We start from the raw sequence: 19676 nt of genomic DNA, 5'->3' as shown, positions 1-19676 counted from the left end.
TTTCTCTCGAGGGATACAGTTCCCTCTATTTGGTGGCATTAGTCCTCCCCAGGATGTGGGTCCACCCCCACTCTCACTACTTGGGTTTCTACCCCATGGTGACACCCACTCTGGCAGAATGAGCATTTAGACTTTCCCCAGGAGCCCGTCCTGCATCAGACCCTCCCCTCCGAGCATTCTAAACAGGTAACCCTCTTTATTATATTTTGATATGATTTTCTCGGCATTTTACTCTCCACCAACATCTGACCCTCTCCTGTGTTCGTATGCTACCCCTCCCTCCCCCCACTTTTGGGCAATGTTACCCATCTGTCCCTCCCCAGCCACCCTCAAACCCGCAAAGCCCCAACCAAAGGCAACACCTTGCCCCCCTTTTATCTCTTCTTTGTGTTCATACTTACCACCATCTCATCTTAAATTCCACCCCTGCAGACATCGGCTCATATCCTTCCTCCACCCTCCGATTTCCTGTAAGCCTATCGTTCAGTCTCTTGCTATCTAAGGCAGCTTGTTTATTTCATATCATTGAGGTCATGTAGTATTTGTCCTTCAATGTTTGGGTTGCTTCACTCAACATAAGGTTCTCAAGATTCATCCATGTTATCACATGTGTTTGTAGTGTGTTTGTTCTTACAGCCGAGTAGTATTCCATTGTGTGTATATACCACATTTTATTGATCCATTCATCTGTTGATGGGCATTTGGGTTGATTCCAACTTTTGGCAATAGTGAACAATGCTGCTATGAACATTGATGTACATATATCTGTTTGTGTCCTTGTTTTCAGTTCTGCTGGGTATATACCCAGCAGTGGTATTGCTGGGTCATATGGCAAATCTATGGCTAGTTTTTTGAGAAACCGCCATACTGTCCTCCAGAATGGTTGGATCCTTCTGCATTCCCACCAGCAGTGGATGAGTGTTCCCCTTCCTTCACATCCTCTCCAGCACTTGTATTCTTCTGTTTTTTTCATAGCTGCCAATCTTATGGGTGTAAGATGGTATCTCATTGTGGTTTTAATTTGCATTTCCCTGATAGCTAGAGATTTGGAACATTTTTTCATGTGCTTTTTTGCCATTTGTATTTCTTCTTCGGAGAAGTGTCTGTTTAAGTCTTTTTCCCATTTTTTAAATGGGTTGTTTATCTTTTTATTTTCAAGATATAGAAGTTCTTTATATATGCACGTTATAAGTTTCTTATCAGATATATGATTGCCAAATATTTTCTCCCACTGTGTGGGCTCCCTTTTTACTTTCTTGACAAACTCCTTTGAGGTGCAGAAGGCTTTAATTTTGAGGTAGTCCCATTTATCTATTAGTTCTTTTGCTGCTCGTGCTTTTGGTGAGATATTCATAAATCCATTTCCTATTACAAGGTCCTGTAGATGTTTCCCTACACTGCTTTCTAGGGTTTTTATGGTCTTGGCTCTTATATTTAGGTCTTTGATCCATCTTGAGTTGATCTTTGTATAAGGTGTGAGATGGTAATCCTCTTTCATTCTTCTACATATGGCTATCCAGTTCTCCAGACACCATTTGTTGAATAGGCAACTCTCTCCCAGTTGAGAGGGTTTGGTGGCTTTATCGAATATTATGTGGCTGTATATGTGAGGTTCTATATCAGAGCTTTCAATTCGATTCCATTGGTCTATGTGTCTCTCCTTATGCCAATACCATGCTGTTTTCACCACCGTAGCTTTGTAGTATGTTTTGAAGTCAGGTAGTGTGATTCCTCCAATTTCGTTTTTCTTTTTCAGTATGTCTTTGGCTATTCGGGGTCTCTTTCCTTTCCAAATAAATTTCATAGTTAGTTTTTCTAGTTCCTTAAAGAAGGCTGCATTGATTTTTATTGGGATTGCATTGAATGTGTAGATCAGTTTTGGTAGGATAGACATCTTAATAATATTCAGTCTTCCTATCCATGAACAAGGAATAGTCTTCCATTTATTCAGGTCTTCTTTGATTTCCTTGAACAATCTTGTATAGTTCTCGGTGTATAAGTTCTTTACCTCTTTAGTTAAATTTATTCCTAAGTATTTGATTATTTTATTTACTATTGTGAATGGTATTTGTTTCTTGATTTCCTCCTGATCTTGCTCATTATTGGTGTACAGAAATGCTACTGATTTTTGCGCATTGATCTTATAACCTGCGACTTTACTAAACTCATTTATGTGTTCTAGAATCTTCGTTGTAGATCTCTCAGGGTTTTCTATGTATAGGATCATGTCATCTGCAAATAATGAAATTTTGACTTCTTCCTTTCCAATTTGAATGCCTTTTATTTCTGGTTCTTGCCTCAGTGCTCGTGCAAGTACTTCTAAGACAATGTTAAATAGGAGCGGAGACAGTGGGCATCCTTGTCTTGTTCCTGAGTTTAGAGGGAAGGAGTCTAGGATTTCTCCATTGTAAACAATATTGGCTTTAGGTTTTTCATATATACTCTTTATCATGTTCAAAAAATTCCCTTGTATTCCAATCTTTTGGAGTGTTTTTATCAAGAAAGGGTGCTGTATTTTGTCAAATGCTTTTTCTGCATCAATAGATATAATCATGTGATTTTTTTCCTTCAATCTGTTTATATGGTGTATTACGTTGATTGATTTTCTTATGTTGAACCATCCTTGCATACCTGGGATGAATCCCACTTGGTCGTGGTGTATAATACGTTTAATGTATTGTTGAATACGATTAGCAAGTATTTTGTTAAGTATTTTTGCGTCTAGGTTCATCAGAGAAATTGGTCTGTAATTTTCCTTTCTTGTGATGTCTTTGTTTGGCTTTGGTACTAGGGTAATGTTGGCATCATAGAAGGAGTTGGGTAATGTTCTTTCCGTTTCGATGTTTTGGAATAGTTTCAGCAGGATTGGTGTCAGTTCTTTCCGGAATGTTTTGTAGAATTCACCTGTGAAGCCATCTGGCCCTGGGCTCTTCTTAGTTGGGAGATTTTTGATAACTGATTCTATCTCTCTGCTTGTGATTGGTTTGTTAAGATCATCAATTTCTTCTTTCGTCAATATGGGCTGCTTATGTGTTTCTAGGAATTTGTCCATTTCCTCTAGATTGTCATTTTTGTTGGAATATAGTTTTTCAAAATATCCTCTTATGATAGACTTTATTTCTGTTGGGTCAGTGGTGATATCGCCTTTCTCATTTCTTATTTTGTGTATTTGCATCTTCTCTCTTTTTTTCTTTGTTAGTGTTGCTAAAGGTTTGCCAATTTTGTTAATCTTCTCAAAAAACCAGCTCTTGGTCTTGTTTATCTGTTCAAGTGCTTTCTTATTTTCTATTTCATTTAGTTCTGCTCTTATCTTTGTTATTTCCTTCCTTCTTCTTCCTGTTGGGTTATTTTGTTGTTGTTTTTCTAATTCCTTCAAATGTGCAGTTAGTTCTTCGATTTTTGCTCTTTCTTCTTTTTTGATATATGAATTTATGGCTATAAACTTCCCTCTCAGTACTGCTTTTGCTGCATCCCATAAATTTTGGTATGTTGTGTTATCATTATCATTTGTTTCAAGGTAGTCATTGATTTCTTTTGAGATTTCCTCTTTGACCCACTGTTTTTCTAAGAGTGTGCTGTTTAATTTCCAAATCGTGGTGTGAAATCTGGGCTTCTGTCCCTTGCAAATCTCCAGCTTGACTCCACTGTGGTCAGAGATAATGTTTTGTATGATTTCAATCTTTCTGAATTCATTCAGCCTTTCTTTGTGGCCTAGCATATGATCTATCTTGGAGAATGATCCATGTGCGCTTGAGAAAAATGTATATCCTGCTGTGTTTGGGTGTAGCGATCTATATATATCTATTAGATCCAGCTCCTCTAATATACTATTCAGATGTTTTGTTTCTTTGGTGATTCTCTTTTGAGATGTTCTGTCCAGAGTTGATAGTGGTGTATTAAAATCCCCCACTATAATTGTAGATGTATCTATTCTTTCACTTAGTTTTTCCAGCGTTTGCCTGACGTATTTAGAGGCACCCTTGTTAGGGGCATAGATATTTATGATTGTTCGATCTTCTTGACAGATTTTCCCTTGGACTAAAATGTAGTATCCTTCTTTGTCTCTCACAATTGTTTCACATTTAAAGTCTATTTTGTCTGATATTAATATAGCTACTCCTGCCTTTTTCTGGTTATTGTTAGCTTGTATGATTGTTTTCCAGCCATTCACTTTCAATCTCCATGCGTCTCTGGGTCTAAGATGTGTCTCTTGTAGACAGCATATGGATGGGTCATATTTCCTTATCCAATGTCCCAGTCTGAATCTTTTGATAGGTGAGTTTAATCCATTGACATTCAGTGTTATTACTATCAAGGAATTATTTGTGCTAGCCATATTTTGATTGGATTTGTGTTTGTCATATTTCATTTGTATATTTTTTTTGTCTTTTTTGTTATTGTTGTTGGTCTTATACTCTCCTCCAACTCTGCCTTTCCTGTTTTTTCCTTTCTTCCTGTAGAACTCCCTTTAGAATTTCTTGAAGGGGAGGTTTCTTGTTGGTATACTCTTTCAGTTTCTGTTTGTCTGCGAATGTTTTGAACTCTCCATCATGTTTGAATGCTAATTTAGCTGGATAGAGTATTCTTGGTTGGAAATTTCTTTCCTTTAGTACCTTGACTATATCATACCACTGCCTTCTTGCCTCCATGGTTTCAGAAGAGAAATCAGCACTTAATCTAATTGAGCTTCCCTTGTATGTGATGGTTTTCTTTTCTCTTGCTGCTTTTAGGATTTTCTCTTTGTCTTGAGCATTGGATAATTTGACAAGTATATGTCTTGGGGTGGGCCTGTTGGGGTTTATGACTTGTGGAGTGCGCTGTGCTTCTTGGATATGTACATCTGTCTCTTTCAGTAGATTTGGGAAGTTTTCAGCCATTATTTCCTGCAACATTCCTTCTGACCCCTTTCCCTTCTCTTCACCTTCTGGAATGCCTATAATACGTATGTTTGAGCGTTTTGCATTGTCCTTCAGGTCCCTAAATCCTAATTGGATTTTTTCTATCTTCTTATTGACCCCTTCTACTATCTGCTTGATTTCTGAAGTACTGTCTTCCACATCACTAATTCTCTGCTCTGTCTCTTCTAGTCTGCTGATATTTGCTGCAAGTGTATTTTTGATTTCTTGAACTGTGGTGTTCATTCCCATCATATCTGTTATGTTTTTTCGTATGTCTGCAATTTCCCCTCCAAGTGATGTCTTCATGTTGTTAACCTCTTTCATTACTTCGTCAAATTTGTCGGTGATAAATGTTCTGAGATCTTTCATTGCTTGTGCCAAGTTTTGCTCCCCTTCGTGATTATTGGTTTGTTGATTGGATTCAGCCATGTTTTCCTGATTACTGGTTTGGTTTGTAGATTTTTGTTGCTTTCTGGTCATCTCTTTATCTTGACGGATTTAATCAGTTCCTTAGGTTCTTTGTCTGCTCTTGGAGGTTAATTAGCTGTTATTTTTGCATAGGTGTTATATCTTCTCTTTGTCACTTTTTTCTTCTTATTCTAGTTTCTTGTTGTTGGTTAAGTTCACTTTCCCCCCAATCGATGTCCAGGCACTTCTGCCCTGCAAAAATCCCGAAAACTTGATTAACCTTTGAATAAGGGCAGGCTGCTTATATTAATAATACAGTTAATATTTTCTCATTTTCTACATTACCCTTTCAATAGCTATCCTTTGATGATTTTAATTTTTGGGAAAATTTCTTTTTAACCACTCACCTATGGAGTAATTTACAATATAGCATTTATACTACCAAGGCATCATTTTAATCTAGTAATTAATATATAGTAAATCATTATTTCCATTAAATTAAAGTATCTTCTGGTGTGTGAAAGAAATTCTTGCTGTCAAGAATCTTGTGAACTTATAACATGAACATGGCCCATTATAGGCCAAACTCTCAAAAATAACTGTAGAAATCAAAGTATAATTTGTCATGGATTCATTGAAGCATGAGATCCAAGGTTTTGTTGGGAGATCCACACATGACTGAAGAGATTTGATGTGGCATTGAGAGAAATGAAGAGTTACAAGAAACAAGGGCTGGGAAAGTAGAACTCAGGTAGAAGTATGAGCACTTTGGCTGAGGAATGAAGCTGATTGTGGGGTGATTGTCAGGTCATGACAGCAGGAATTTCAGGATGAGCAGGACAAAGGTATGTGTATGAGATAGGGAAAGATAAGAAAACAAAGGAGGGTTATAACCTGAAAGACTTTGATACCCGGGCTAATAATTTATACTGAGTTAAGTGTGAAGTCACAATGCCAGAATGGGATCCAGGCTGTAGTGAGTTTGAAGAAACCATGGGGTATAAGATGAATTGGAGAAGAATGAAACTGAAAACTGAAAGCATATTTACAAAGCTATTGCAGTATACCCAGGAAGGGAGTAGGGAAAGCATTGACAGAGAAAAAGGAAGGTGGTGGCGTTTTTTAAAATACATTTCAGAGTATTACCTGTATCAGCTGAAAATTGCATAGATATATGGGTGGAGTGGAGCTAAAGGAAAGTGAGGTATGAAAAGTGTGCCATTGACTCTTCAACCCGAATGAATGGTTGGCTAAGACAAGTCAAAATGGCTAAATCCAGATACTTTCATATAAGTTTTAAGCAGAAGATGACTTCCAATAGCATAATCCAACTCCCATTTTTAACTTGTTGAATAATTAGGCCCTGATGGAATTAGTGATCTGCCTGAGGTCACACAACTAGTCAATGTAAGGGAGGGACTTAAACCAAAGCTCCAAGCCTTCCTGTCTATTCTTTGGATTTTGTCATCCTTGGTTTTAACATGGTGACTTCCCAGTGAAACTTTAAATTAAGGTTAAATTTTCGGTTTCTCATTATGTAAATAGGATTATTGCTTTACTTTATATTTGTAGGGGTTACGTGGTAAGGGATGTCCGATTATATACCTCGAAAATAATAATACATGAGAGTCTAAATGCTTTAACGTTTTCTGAATATTTTCCTACACATTATGTAAGCCTGGTATTATGACCTCTGTATTTTATAACAAGAAAATGCATTCAACCTCAGAAACATTAACCAAATTAGCAAATTTAGAAGCATGGCTTTGAATGCAGACCTCCTGAGTCTCAACTTCTACTTGTACGGTAAGGTGAAATTATTCCCCTTTTAATATTATACAACTTCAGATCTGAATAAAACCTTAAAAGAATCAACTAATCCAGACATCAGCAAATTTTTTTGAAAAGACAGTTAATAAGATCTTTTGATTGCAGTCCATACAGTCTTTGTCGCAAATATTCAGCACTACCATTTTATAGCGTTAAGTGTAGCCATAAACAATACTGTAAATAAGTAAGTATAGCTGTGTTTCAGTAAACTTTATTTACAAAAAGAAGCTTGCCCAAGCATCTGGATGGTAGCCCAGCAACTATTTTTTTTCAATAAAGTCTTTAGATTGCATAAATGTTACATAAAAAATATAGGGGATTGCCATATGCCAACCCCCACCCCTCCCATACTTTCCCACATTAACAACATCTTTCTTTAGTGTGGTACATTTGTTACAATTGATGAAGACATATTGAAGCATTGCTACTAACCGTGGACTATAGTTTACATTATAGTTTACATTCTGCACCTTACAATTTTATAGGTTATGACAGTGTATAATGACCTGTATCTGTCATTGCAATGTTATGCAGGCAATTCCAATGTCCCAGAAATGCCCCCATGTTACACTTTTTCTTCCCTTTCCCTCCCTTCAGAATTTCTGATGGTCCCTGCCTTTATATCAATGATAATAATTCTTCCATTGCTAGAATAATAGTAAGTTTAACATAGAATAATAATAAGTCTTCTTTAGTCCATTGTTCATTCCCCAATCTTGAGGATCTTGGGATGGTGATTATGACTCTGTTTTTAATTGAGAAGGGGCTTAGATTCTATGGGGCAGATGGTGGAAGTATCTTGCTTGTAGTTGGAGATGCTCACTGTTCCTTGGGATGGGCATTCTCCATCATTGTCTCCTTGTTAGTTGTCCTGGGTGAGTCCAATGAACTGGAGAGTAGGTGTTGCAACTCTGTTGAGATTCAGGGCTCACCTGGCACATGAATAGATCAAAGATTTAAGTCTCTGGGCCATATATTTAACAAATATAATGCTAATTATAGGATAAAATAAAAGAGGCAGAAGAGCCATATGTAGGGAAACTATAAATAAGAAACTCTGTTGCACTGGGGAATATAAATTTCAAAATAAGGTCCACTGACAGGGTGCCTAATTCCTGAGCTTGTCTGCCCTGTTTATAGTGTCTAGATGTCTAGAGCCCTCAGGATCCCTGCTGTTTGAGGCACTGTTGACTGTAATAGTTAATATGATCCTGCTGAGACGTGCGTAAACATATCCTCTGGACTGACTGCCCAGTTCACTTTGAAGTCTTTTAGCCAGAAAAACTCATTTGTATTTAATATTTCCCCTTTAGTTAAAGTATTTTTCCAGAGTCATTGTTAGTTGGTGCTTGATAATAATCCCTTGGTACCAGGGAAGCTCATCCCTGGGAATCATGTCCCATGATGGGGGAGGGGAGGTGGTGTAGTGCATATATATGCTGTTTGGTTTAGAGAATGGCCACATTTGAGCAACAAGTCAGCTTTCAGGAGATAATTCTTAGGCAGTATTTAATTCTAGGCTCAGTTTCAATTTCATAAGAAAAGGCTTGTAAATACAATCATCAATATCAAGGGCCTGTCATAATGGTCTGTCTTCCTTCACTAGACACTGCCATTCTATTTGAGAATGTAGCAGGACTCCTTAGGATGGAAATTCAATATTCTTTCAGTATTGTGTGGGTCTCCACACACTGAAACAACACCCCATGAACACTTGAATATATTCATATGCCTTAGAGGCATGCCTCAAGTGCACCCCTCCCAACATATTCCCCTATCACCAACACCCCACACCAGTGATCCTCCCCTGCCAAAACTGTGAACCCTTCTGCCAGCAATCTATTTTAACATGGTGCTTTGCTTCTAATCTCTTTCTCTAAAGAGACAAAAACATCTGTCTAATTGTCATAGTCTGTGTCTTTCCTGTCCTCAACACAGTAAGGTATGAAGTTATTCTAATAGCTGTTCTATGGAGCTGTAGAACTTTTTTAGGTAGGCAATAATGTCTTAATTGTGCTGAAAAAAATTCATTGATTATAATATTTTCTGGAGACTTGCAACCATTCAGTTCCTTGAAATGTTGGTCTGCCTTTTTTCAAGATTATTTACTTTGCCACATTACAAAATAGTTCTTAGTAAGCAAATTCAGCAGCTATCTTATCCACTTTTCTGAATTGAAACTAAGATTCCTAACAGATTTCAGGAAATCTTAGAACTGTTCCTTACATTTCCCTCAATTCCATGATTCAAGTAAGTTATGATAAATTTGAAGTAAATACATATATTTGACATCAGAAATGAAAGATTTATATAATTATATTATGTAGTTTTCATTTTGTTATTTTTTTGGCAAAAGGCAACACATGTTTACATAAAATAAGATAATATAAGGGAACCAAGTATTTTCCGAATGCTTTTGATTTGTAATTCAAGTATGAATTTTGCTAACAATCTTAGTCAATGGCCAGAATTTTATTTTTACAGTCAGAAGACTATGATTTGATTTTTGGAGACCTATCTTTATTACATTTTCTGCTTGTAAAGGATTCTGTGTTTTATATTAAAGTCAGGCCAGTTTTGATCCTCCATGGTGCTTGACATTTAAAATAGAAGATTAAAAACAAGATAGGAAACTTTTCTGTTTATAGTTATCCTCCTTCCAAATGTGTATGTAAATGTGAGTGTGTGTATGTGTATTTGTGTTGAAGGCTTCAATGTTAACTATTGGTTGACGATCTAAACATTGTTTTCAATTTTGGGTAACTTTTAATGATATACATAATTCTAATTTAGCCACTTTTTCCCCTTTTAGGAAGAAGTTGAAACTATGGGCATTCCATGATAAAACTCCTCTTTAAATCCAAGAGGGAAGCCACAAATCAAAACTTGGGATCATTGTGTCTGTGTTCTAGTTTTGCTGTCTCTGATATAATAAACAATTTCTCATATTATCATATACAGTTGAAATCCTCATGGTTACTAAATAAAGAATATAAAGATGGAATGAAACAATATCAAAAAGTGATAGTAACCCCCATTTGTATCAGACTTATAGTAAGCACAAAGTCAAGAGAAAAAGGTAGAAATTATTTCCCAGTTGAATCCTATGGATAATCTGTTGTTGCATGGGTATTCAGAAGTGGAGGAGAGAATATATATTGGGGACTTCATAAAATAGTTTAGAAACTAAAGCATTTTGATGATCACAAATTGAAGATTATTGAAAGAGAGGAAAGAAGGATTAGTGGTTTGCCCTTGGATAATTTGGAAAATGTTGCAAACATTTTTGGAGAATATTTAGAAGTATAAAATTAGGCAAAGGAAATGTCAAACAAGGAAGAAGGAAAAGGCAAATAAGGAAGACAAAAATAAATTTTAAAAATTCTATTGAACAAAACCAATTTATGCCACAACTTAATGTTTTACACTTTTTAAAAAATGTGTGTCTCTATTTTCTTATTCTTGGTGGATTTCAGCTCAAGAAAATGCATGCTTAAGAAACTGAAATATGTTGAAGTTCATTGACTTAATGATATATTTTGATGCCATTATAAGGAATAATTAATTTTCATTATGCATAGATAAATTCTCAATTTATAGTATTTATATACAAATTTATAGTAATCAAAAGAAGGACAATTAAAACCAACTTTGGGGTACAGTTTTATTGATGACTTTGTTATGGTGCCTATACAAGATAGCATGTGAAATATTTATAGTTGTACTGTATCTTTACTCAGGGAAGGAGTAAACTGGTTAAGGACTGATTTGCCATTATAAGTATTTAGTTTTTGGTTAAATATTTTGCCCAAGAAATGGGGAAAAAATATATGCTTCCAGCACAGAATGGGTGCTGTCCTTTTCTGGAATCTTTATTCAGGATTGATTACTTATAATTTGTTTCCCTTTGTGTGTATGTGTGTGTGTGTGTGTGTGTGTGTATGATTTCTTGAGAGAATTCTCTTATGATCAGCCTTTTGTATTGTTGCAAAGGAGTTCTTTCATTATTGATATAAACTATGGTAGTTTAGTGTTTCAATCACTCAATAATTTGTTGCTTTTGGCAGAAATCTGCTTTAGTTTCCAGAGTAAAGCACAAGTTCATATGAGCCTTAAGGGTTTTAGTTTTAGATATCTCAAGCATTATAGAGTTAGAATGAATTTTTGAATGTAAAATATTATTTCCTAAATGAATTTTACTTCATGAGGTAAGTGTATTTCTCTTCTTAGTTTAGCTCTACTTATGCTGTAATCAAGTAAACAGAGTTAGCTATTTGCACAGTAAAGTCCATTTACAAAACAATAAGAAGGCTAATTTTCTTAGAATTATGCATGAATTATCTTAAGAAAAAGCATTGTTATTTCAAAACAAAATACAGAATAAAGGATCATGGTCACAGTCTTCTAACTTTAAGGGTCTTTGAATATATATTCTTGGATTTAGAGAAGCATAGTTACATCTGTATTTGATTATACTTAGATGGATACATTCAAATTCTAGGGCTGTATTTAAAACATTTCAATATATACAATGATATTATGTTCTTGGAATATGGCACATGGTGGTTATTTTTAACATAATTATAGATGTCTGACTGGTCTTTGAAATAAATTATTTTAAAAAAGGCATTTCTGGGAAAATCAGAATTTTCCATGGTATAAGTTGTATTTATCTTAGTAATATAAAAACAAACTATTTGAATAAAGATTCTGTTTGTTTCACAATTGTTTGAATTAACTTTACAGAAGCTCCTGGTTAATTGCTAAAATATTTACTTTGTTCAACTATTAACATTATAGGAGAATGAGAAAATGTTACTTTGAACCATTTGCTATTAAGAAAAACTATCAGGATGATTCTAATATAGAAAAAAGAACTAATTTGTTTTAAATTCATTTTCACTGCAATCCTGAGTTCCTTGCCTCTAGGAATCAAATTGCCGGGAGTAGTTCGTCATTTTTTGCTCAATATCACGTGGTTTTGCTCTGTTTTGCAGATTGTTTTAAATTTTACTACAATGGACCTATACAAAAGTAGTTTGTGCTGGTATGACTACATTGAAGTTAGAGATGGGTACTGGAGGAAATCACCTCTCATTGGTATGAGATTATTTACCTACTTATGTTGCTACAATATTTCCTGTCCTATCTAAAAACAATTGATTCTTTCAAGAATCATCTTAGAATTACAAATATGTGGGGCCAACTATATTGGTCAGGGTTCTTTTGGGAAACAGAACCAACATGAGGTATCTGTCAATAGTGTATGATTTTATGAGTCTATCACATGACCATGGGTATGCACAAGTCCAGGTTCCGCAGGCAGACTTCAAACCAGGGGCTCCGATGAAAGTTCAGTGAAGGTCCTTGATGAATTCCAGGAGACATTGGTTGTACAGAAACAGCTGGGAAATTCTCTCTGAATGCTGAAATCACTTCCTGTTTAAGGCATTCAACTGTTTGAATAAAGCATCACTCATTGCTGATGGCAATCTCCCTAGTTGATGCAGATGTAATCAGCCATCTGTGTAGTAAACTCACAGATGACTGAAGCCCATAAATGTCCTTGTATTACAATTAACCCAGTACTTGCTTGACCAAACAACTGGGCACAATTACCTGGCCGAGTTAACACATTAGCCTAACCATCTCACCAACATTGTATTTATATTTCTTTTTCTTTTTTTAGTCACAGTAAAAGTACTCAATTTTACATAAATAAAGTAATTTAAATTAATTTAACTTGGGAGGTAGATCCTTGGATCTGATAATGATTGAAGATAGTTTCCTCATTTATGATCCTTATAATTACTGCTCTTTAAACTGTTTCTGTATTCTTAATTTAAAAATCATAGCTTTGATGAGAAAACCAGATAAATTACTGTGGATTGTTTGTTTTGGTTTTGTTGGGGTTTTTTTTGGCTAACGTAATAGAGCGTGAGCTGCTAGGTACATGTTTAGTAGCTGGCTTCGTGTGTCAAGTATATTAACTTTTACATTAGATGTCACCATTTTGCCTCTCAGAGTCGTTTGTGGCTGAGAAAAGGCATTTGTAATCCATGTAATAAATTGCAGTTCAGACTTGGTGAAAGTCTGCTGCCAGCAGTGAACCACAGACCACACCATTAACTTGCACAATGCAGTTAACTGCTGCAATCGGTTTTACTTAAAGGTGAGAGCTGTGTGAACACGTAAGAACCTGCTCTATATTGATTTTTTGAGATTGTGACTTTCTGAAATTGTGACTTTCCATTTATATTAAAAGTACTTTTGCTCAGTTGATGTGCTGAGCAGATCTTCTTGCTCCTCAAAGTGTGACCCTCAGAATGGCAGCATCAGAATCACTGGGAAGGTTGTTAGTATTTTAGAAACTCAGGTCCCACAAATATTCCCCAAGCAATTCATATGCCCATTACAGTTTAATTAGCACTGCTCTATGCCACATGCCCCTAATGCACTTACAGTTCAGGAAGATATTTCTTTACCTGACCACCATTAGTATACATTTGTTTTACTTGACAGCTGTTTTTCATGTCCTACAACTATGTATGACATTATTGCAACAAGCAAGCAAGAGAATGAAAATGTACTGTTGCTTGTAGAATAATTTGATATGCAGTGTCACAGTTAACCATTTTGTCATACTGTGAATGCTTAGAGCATAGTGGCAAATGTACATAAGCAATAAATATCTGTGGAAGGTAGAGGGAAGAAAGGAATGGACTACATGTATTTTTATAGTCCTTTGCTGTTCTACTTGCCTGTGAATACAGAATTAGAAAAATAAGAACTCATACTCGAGTCTTCTGATACTCTTTCTTATTCTGCTTACTACACTTCAGATTATAACCACATGGACAAGATAGAATGCATGCAATTTTATAAGACACTTGGAGTAGCTGGAGGATTTTCTTGTGGGGTTTCTTTGAACTTACAAGACAAAAAAGTTCATGTTGGGCTGAGAGTACATCCTTAACCAAGTTTCTTTCCTGCTAAGGATAAGACTGACAATTTGAATTATTTTTCCAGGGTGATTTGTGCCTTTATCTATGTCCCAGAGAATAGTATTTCCCACCTTGAAATGTCATGTGATCTTTTACAAATATGTTCTTTGACCTAACTGTTTCTTAATTCTACAGATAATAATAATGCTATTATCAGTCATTTAATCCAAGAATGAAATGTTCAAATACCTTATAAATGCATAGAAGAGATTGTTTTATTTATCTCCTTTATTAAATAAGTATTAAGGCACAGACATGGCTGTCGTCCCTAAAGATAGAGATATGAACCTGGTAAACCAGGTTATATATATATAGTTTGTAGCTAATGTGGAAAGTGTTTAGTACACAGAGTCATATTTAGAAGTCTCGCTTTATTCTTTTATTTCTTTTAGGTAGATTCTGTGGGGACAAATTGCCTGATATTCTCACTTCTACAGACAGCAGAATGTGGATTGAGTTTCGTAGCAGCAGTAATTGGGTGGGAAAAGGTTTTGCAGCTGTCTATGAAGGCAAGTCACATGAATTTTAAGGATTACTTCATCTTGAATCTGTTAATAGAAATGTCCTTTCACCAAATTCCATTAGAATGATATTGCAACTGTACCTTACAATATGAAGATTTCCGAAGCTATATTATAATATTTAAAAGGATGATATTAATAAAATCCTCAGTAAATTTAAATTACAAGACAATCTATTTTCCAAGTATTGGTGATGTAGTAACAATGAATGTGCTTAGAGATGTGTAAGAAAAAGTTCCCTAATGGTGCAAGAATTCCTAAGTTTGTTTTTTCATTACAATACCAAAATTTAGGAAGAAATGGTCATTTTTCCCTTGTATTGATTTTGTGTCTATTTGTTCCCTGTACTGCTGAAATAGTAACTGTTATAAGAAACTGCACAGAAAGTAATGTATACATTTCTGGAGCATGCTTTCTCTAAAAGAGTCAGTGTTAAAAGAAGAATTTATTAAATGCTTCTATACTTCTCTAAACTGAATCAAAAAATTTTTAAAATGGCATTGTGTTTCCAGGCTTAACTATAACTCCTTCTTGCCTGGTTGTGAGTGGAGGAGACCCTGTGTTCCTTCTGCTTGTCTAGGTGTTTAAGTAATTTAGAAGAGAGCAGATATCTGCTGATCTTAAATGTTCAAGTAACGGAAGCATTTTGTTTTAAAGATTATATAGCAGGTGAAGTGAATTATTTGGAGGGAGTCACAGATGATGAGATGATGAGCACATGACACTAGCTCACTGCCAGAGGTCCAGGGAGTTCTGTGGCTGGTGAAGCTCCTTTCCTGATCAGCTGTTTTATCAGATATCAGTAGGCAGAACAGTTCAAGGAATCACAGAGCAGACTCACATAAAATAGATCGACAAAATCCTTCAAGGTTTTTAAAAGTAAAAAAGAAAAGGCTTTTGTGTAAAGATGTGAAATAATAGTGACTTGAAAATCATATATTCCTTTGCTAGCCATGATCTGATATTTACAGTTGTGACTAGGTTCTTTATTATCTAGTATTTGCAACAGGACAACCAGCCAGCTTTGATTTTTATAACCGGCTGTTCCTGTGCTCAACTACATGAACTGAACTACAATGTGACCTTAAAAGAAAATGGAAATGAAATCGCATGTTGAGGTTTGTTTATTTATTTATTTTGCCCTCCTCAGCAATCTGCGGAGGTGAGATACGAAGAAATGAAGGACAGATTCAGTCTCCTAATTATCCTGATGACTATAGACCAATGAAAGAATGTGTGTGGAAAATAACAGTGGCGGAGGACTACTATGTTGGATTGACCTTTCAGGCCTTTGAGGTAAAGCCTTTCAGGCAACCTTCACTGAGCATATCCTCGATAAATGGCATTGGCATTTAAAAGAATCCTCATTAAATAAGCGAAGAAAACAGAGAATCAGCCTTTTAATCAGCAAAGAAGTAAAGGATTGCCTATAAAATGTAACATCAAGAGCAAAGTTGTTTTTTTTTTTTTCCTTTCTTTTTGTCTGGTTGCAGACATTTCCAGGAAGATTAAAGTGAGTTTACATTATCTGTGCTATTTGAATTGGAATGTTTGAAGTACTGACAATAGTTTCTTTTGACAAATGCACAGGCTTGTTTCACAAGACTGCCTGAAGTTTCCTTTAAATAATTGAACTTTTATTTCTCATCTAAACCAAGAGGTTAAAAGATAGACAGTCTTTTCGTTGTTTTTGTTGTTAGGGGAAAAATCCATTTTTTTAAAAACCTTTTTACTGTTACACAGAAAATTGTTTATATCACAAACAAGGATTTAAGAGCTCTTTGGAGCTTTCAATCTCAACAAAAATATTTGCCAGGGAGGAGATTAGTACCAGACTTTATTAGACGTGGAGACAGAATAAACGAAAGGTCAGTCAGAATTCTGGATCAAAGTGAGGGACCCAAACTACCAAGATTAGTAATGAGTCTTTTTTGCAGGGTAGGAGGGCCTGAGTTAGTGATGAGAAGGCAAGAGATGGTTTAAACTTTAAGTACATTTAAATCCAAGACTTGGTCTTGAAATTAAGAGCACAAAGTGAAGTGGGCATGAACAAGGAGATGATTGTGGTAGGTTAGGCAAGGGTAGAAATCCAGGGACCATTTTTGGTGATCATTTGCCTCTTTAAGGATGAGAAGGCTGATTTATCATCCAAGTGGTCAGAAGGCAGTAGAGAGCCGCATTCCATGTCAGTGTGTGCATATCACGGAGTGCAGTGATTGTGGCAACATTTTTGTCCACACAGAAGTGCACCAGGGGAATTTAGGCATCACTTACAAGCCTAGAGAATCTCATGGGACCTCCCGAAGGTCTGTGCAGTGTGTTTCTTTGGTTCTTTTCTCTGCCTCCTTTCATGTACAACTTAATTTCCTAGATACATTTCTTTTTATCACGAAAAATATATACATATATTTTTTTACTTTGATCATGTTTTATTTTATACTGCTAACCATTTTGCATTTTTAGAGACTTTGGTTCTGCTATTGATTAGTTCACATTTGAATTTTGTCATTTCAATGAGCCAATGAGATCGCAAACATTATTCAAATAGACCAGTTTATTGGTAACACTAATCTGTAATTGGATAGAAGGATTTTATCCACTATTTAGACCAAAACAACTGGTTCATTGAAAAAAGTATACCCAATGGTGGTGCTACCTGTGTTTTGTGATATTATAAGAATTAAGATTTTAAAGGTCTTTCAACATGTAATTTAAATTTTTAGGGAATCTCCTCTTGTGGAAGTGATATCAGAGAATACATTCATTCCATACATCTAAGCCAGCATAAAATTTCTGGTTTATCTTGTTGGTTTTGCAGTTTTATATTTTTTTCAACATATTCACTATGATATTCTTCTAAAATAGGATTGCGTAAGGACAAATAGGGAATATTTGCCTCTCAGGTACTTAAAACCATATCTTTCACTTACTAGTTATTTAATAAATATTTTTTGATTGAATGAATAAGTGACTACTAAAATTTGGAATGGGGAAAAGTCATGTCATAATTTGACAAATTTTTCATATCATTAGATTCTACCCTTTCTGTTATTAAAATAAATCTAGAGAAATAATTAGTGCCATTTTACATCATTTTGCTTTATTTCCTTATGTTTCTGACTCCTTCATTTATATGCTTGACATATTTGATTACCTAAAGGCCTCACAACTTAAAATGGCCCAAACCTTGTCTTACGCACTACACTTTTTCCTCTTCAGTGTCCCCTGTTTCAGTATTTGGTGTCACTGTTTAAATAAGGAGTATCCCTAGTTCCACGTTTTCTCTTAAAGCCCACAGCCAATCTATCAGAGCTCTTGAATTGAAAGCTGCCCAGACTCCTCAGACCCTCTGAGCAGCCCCTCTCGACTTCCTTTCCTCAAAAACGGTGGGTTTGCTCCCACATCACGGTGTTTGCTGCCGATGTTCTTCTACCTCTGTAACTTTGCTTAGATGCCCGTCTCACTTCATTCAGGTCTCTGCTTATTCATAACCTCTTTGTAAAGTCCTTACTTGATAGCTCTACTTCAAATATTTTCCTATCTATGTTAGTCTCTAGACCATGACTTTATTTTCACTCACTGCACTTATAACTACTAAATTTTATGTTGTGCATCTGTTTGTTTGCATGTTTATAGACCTTCTCCCTCAGTAGAATTTTTACCACCAAAGAGTAAGGAGCTTACCAGTGTTATTGATCACTATATCTCTAAGAGCACCAATAGATGCTAAATTAATATTTGATAATCGAAGGGATGAAGGAATGGGTGGATTATTTGTAAGAAAATGTTTAAGTGTATGGTTTTTGGGAGGGTGGAGATTAAGGTACCCTTTTTTTTAAATCAAAGGTATGTAAGATTCCACATGCGGGGAGACCATTCTGAATAGGTAGGGATGGTTTAGGTAGGGAGGGCCTGGTATACTATGCTGTGTGGCTGAAGTTAAACTAGAGATCCTGGGTTCCAAGAAATTCAGAAGGGATGTGGAATTTAAAGGTATCCTATATGCAATTTAAGTCTTCTAGATAAGAAAACTGAGCTTTTCCCGTTTACCAAATACAAGTAAGTGCTAAACCAGTGTTGGAATCAGGTATACTGTTTTGTTTTGTTTTACTTGGCCTAGCAGTGATTAGGTGGCTTTTTAAATGTAGTCACTGAGTTATCTGTTTATATCGATATATTTTTGTTGGTATAATATGTTTGCACTATGCACCTTTGGCATTTTATATTAAAAATGTATAAAGAAAAAAGCACTCCACATTTTTAGTATTTTATGGTTTGTCTCACACAGTTCTTATTCACTCATGTGTTTTTGTTCTTTTTCAAAAACTTTCTACTTTTGTAACATTTTTATTCTTTATAACACTCTGTCATTCCTCAGATAAAAGGGCCCTATGATAAACATGTCCATTATTCTGTTGAAATCTACTGTAAATACCTTACTAACTACCCATCATTTATCCCTTTCTGTGCATTTAAGTGATGGTTTTGCCTCACCCAGTGCTACTTGTACTTTAACGTAAATACAGAAAGAAAATCTGAGTAAATGCCTTTGTTTATGACTTTCAGGCATTTGAAGCAGGAAGGGAAATTATTGGAGGGTAAGAGAGTCTTCCCTGACATTCTGGAATCATACCAATTTGGAAGATTTCCCTTCTTTAGCAATGACTGGATGTATTGCTTATTAATACAAATACACTGAATTGAGTTTGCATGTGAATATAGATCATGTCTGAAATCATTTTGGAGAGACTGTTGCCTATTTCAGCAACACTGTTGTCTGTTAAGAAGCCTCTAGTGCAGGAATTCTTATCCCCGGGTATGTGAACTTGAATTGAATTAAATAAAAGCATTATTCTTGTGGAGATGTGTTGGTGCAGGTGTGATACATTTATTAAATAATACAGAGTAGAGTGTGTATTTAGTAAGGGGTCCATGGTTTTCACCTGCCCAGCAAAAGGGTACATGGAACCAAAAAGGTTAAGAACCCCTGCTCTAGTGCTACTAGTTTGAGAACT

The 19676-nt window shown here is 35.5% G+C and overlaps 1 protein-coding gene across 1 annotated transcript in view; it reads left to right on the top strand.

The window, feature by feature from the left end:
- Positions 1–19676, top strand: part of TLL1 (tolloid like 1) — a 207398-nt gene that overhangs the window by 134459 nt on the left and 53263 nt on the right. The window contains exons 10-12 of the mRNA XM_058274933.2: positions 12134–12236; positions 14533–14649; positions 15812–15957. Coding sequence (XP_058130916.1) covers positions 12134–12236; positions 14533–14649; positions 15812–15957 — 366 coding nt within the window. The remainder of the gene's footprint in view (positions 1–12133; positions 12237–14532; positions 14650–15811; positions 15958–19676) is intronic.

This window comes from Dasypus novemcinctus, chromosome 1, assembly GCF_030445035.2.
Source record: "Dasypus novemcinctus isolate mDasNov1 chromosome 1, mDasNov1.1.hap2, whole genome shotgun sequence".
Lineage (NCBI taxonomy): Eukaryota > Metazoa > Chordata > Mammalia > Cingulata > Dasypodidae > Dasypus > Dasypus novemcinctus.
This window is presented reverse-complemented; position numbering and strand designations above follow the sequence as displayed.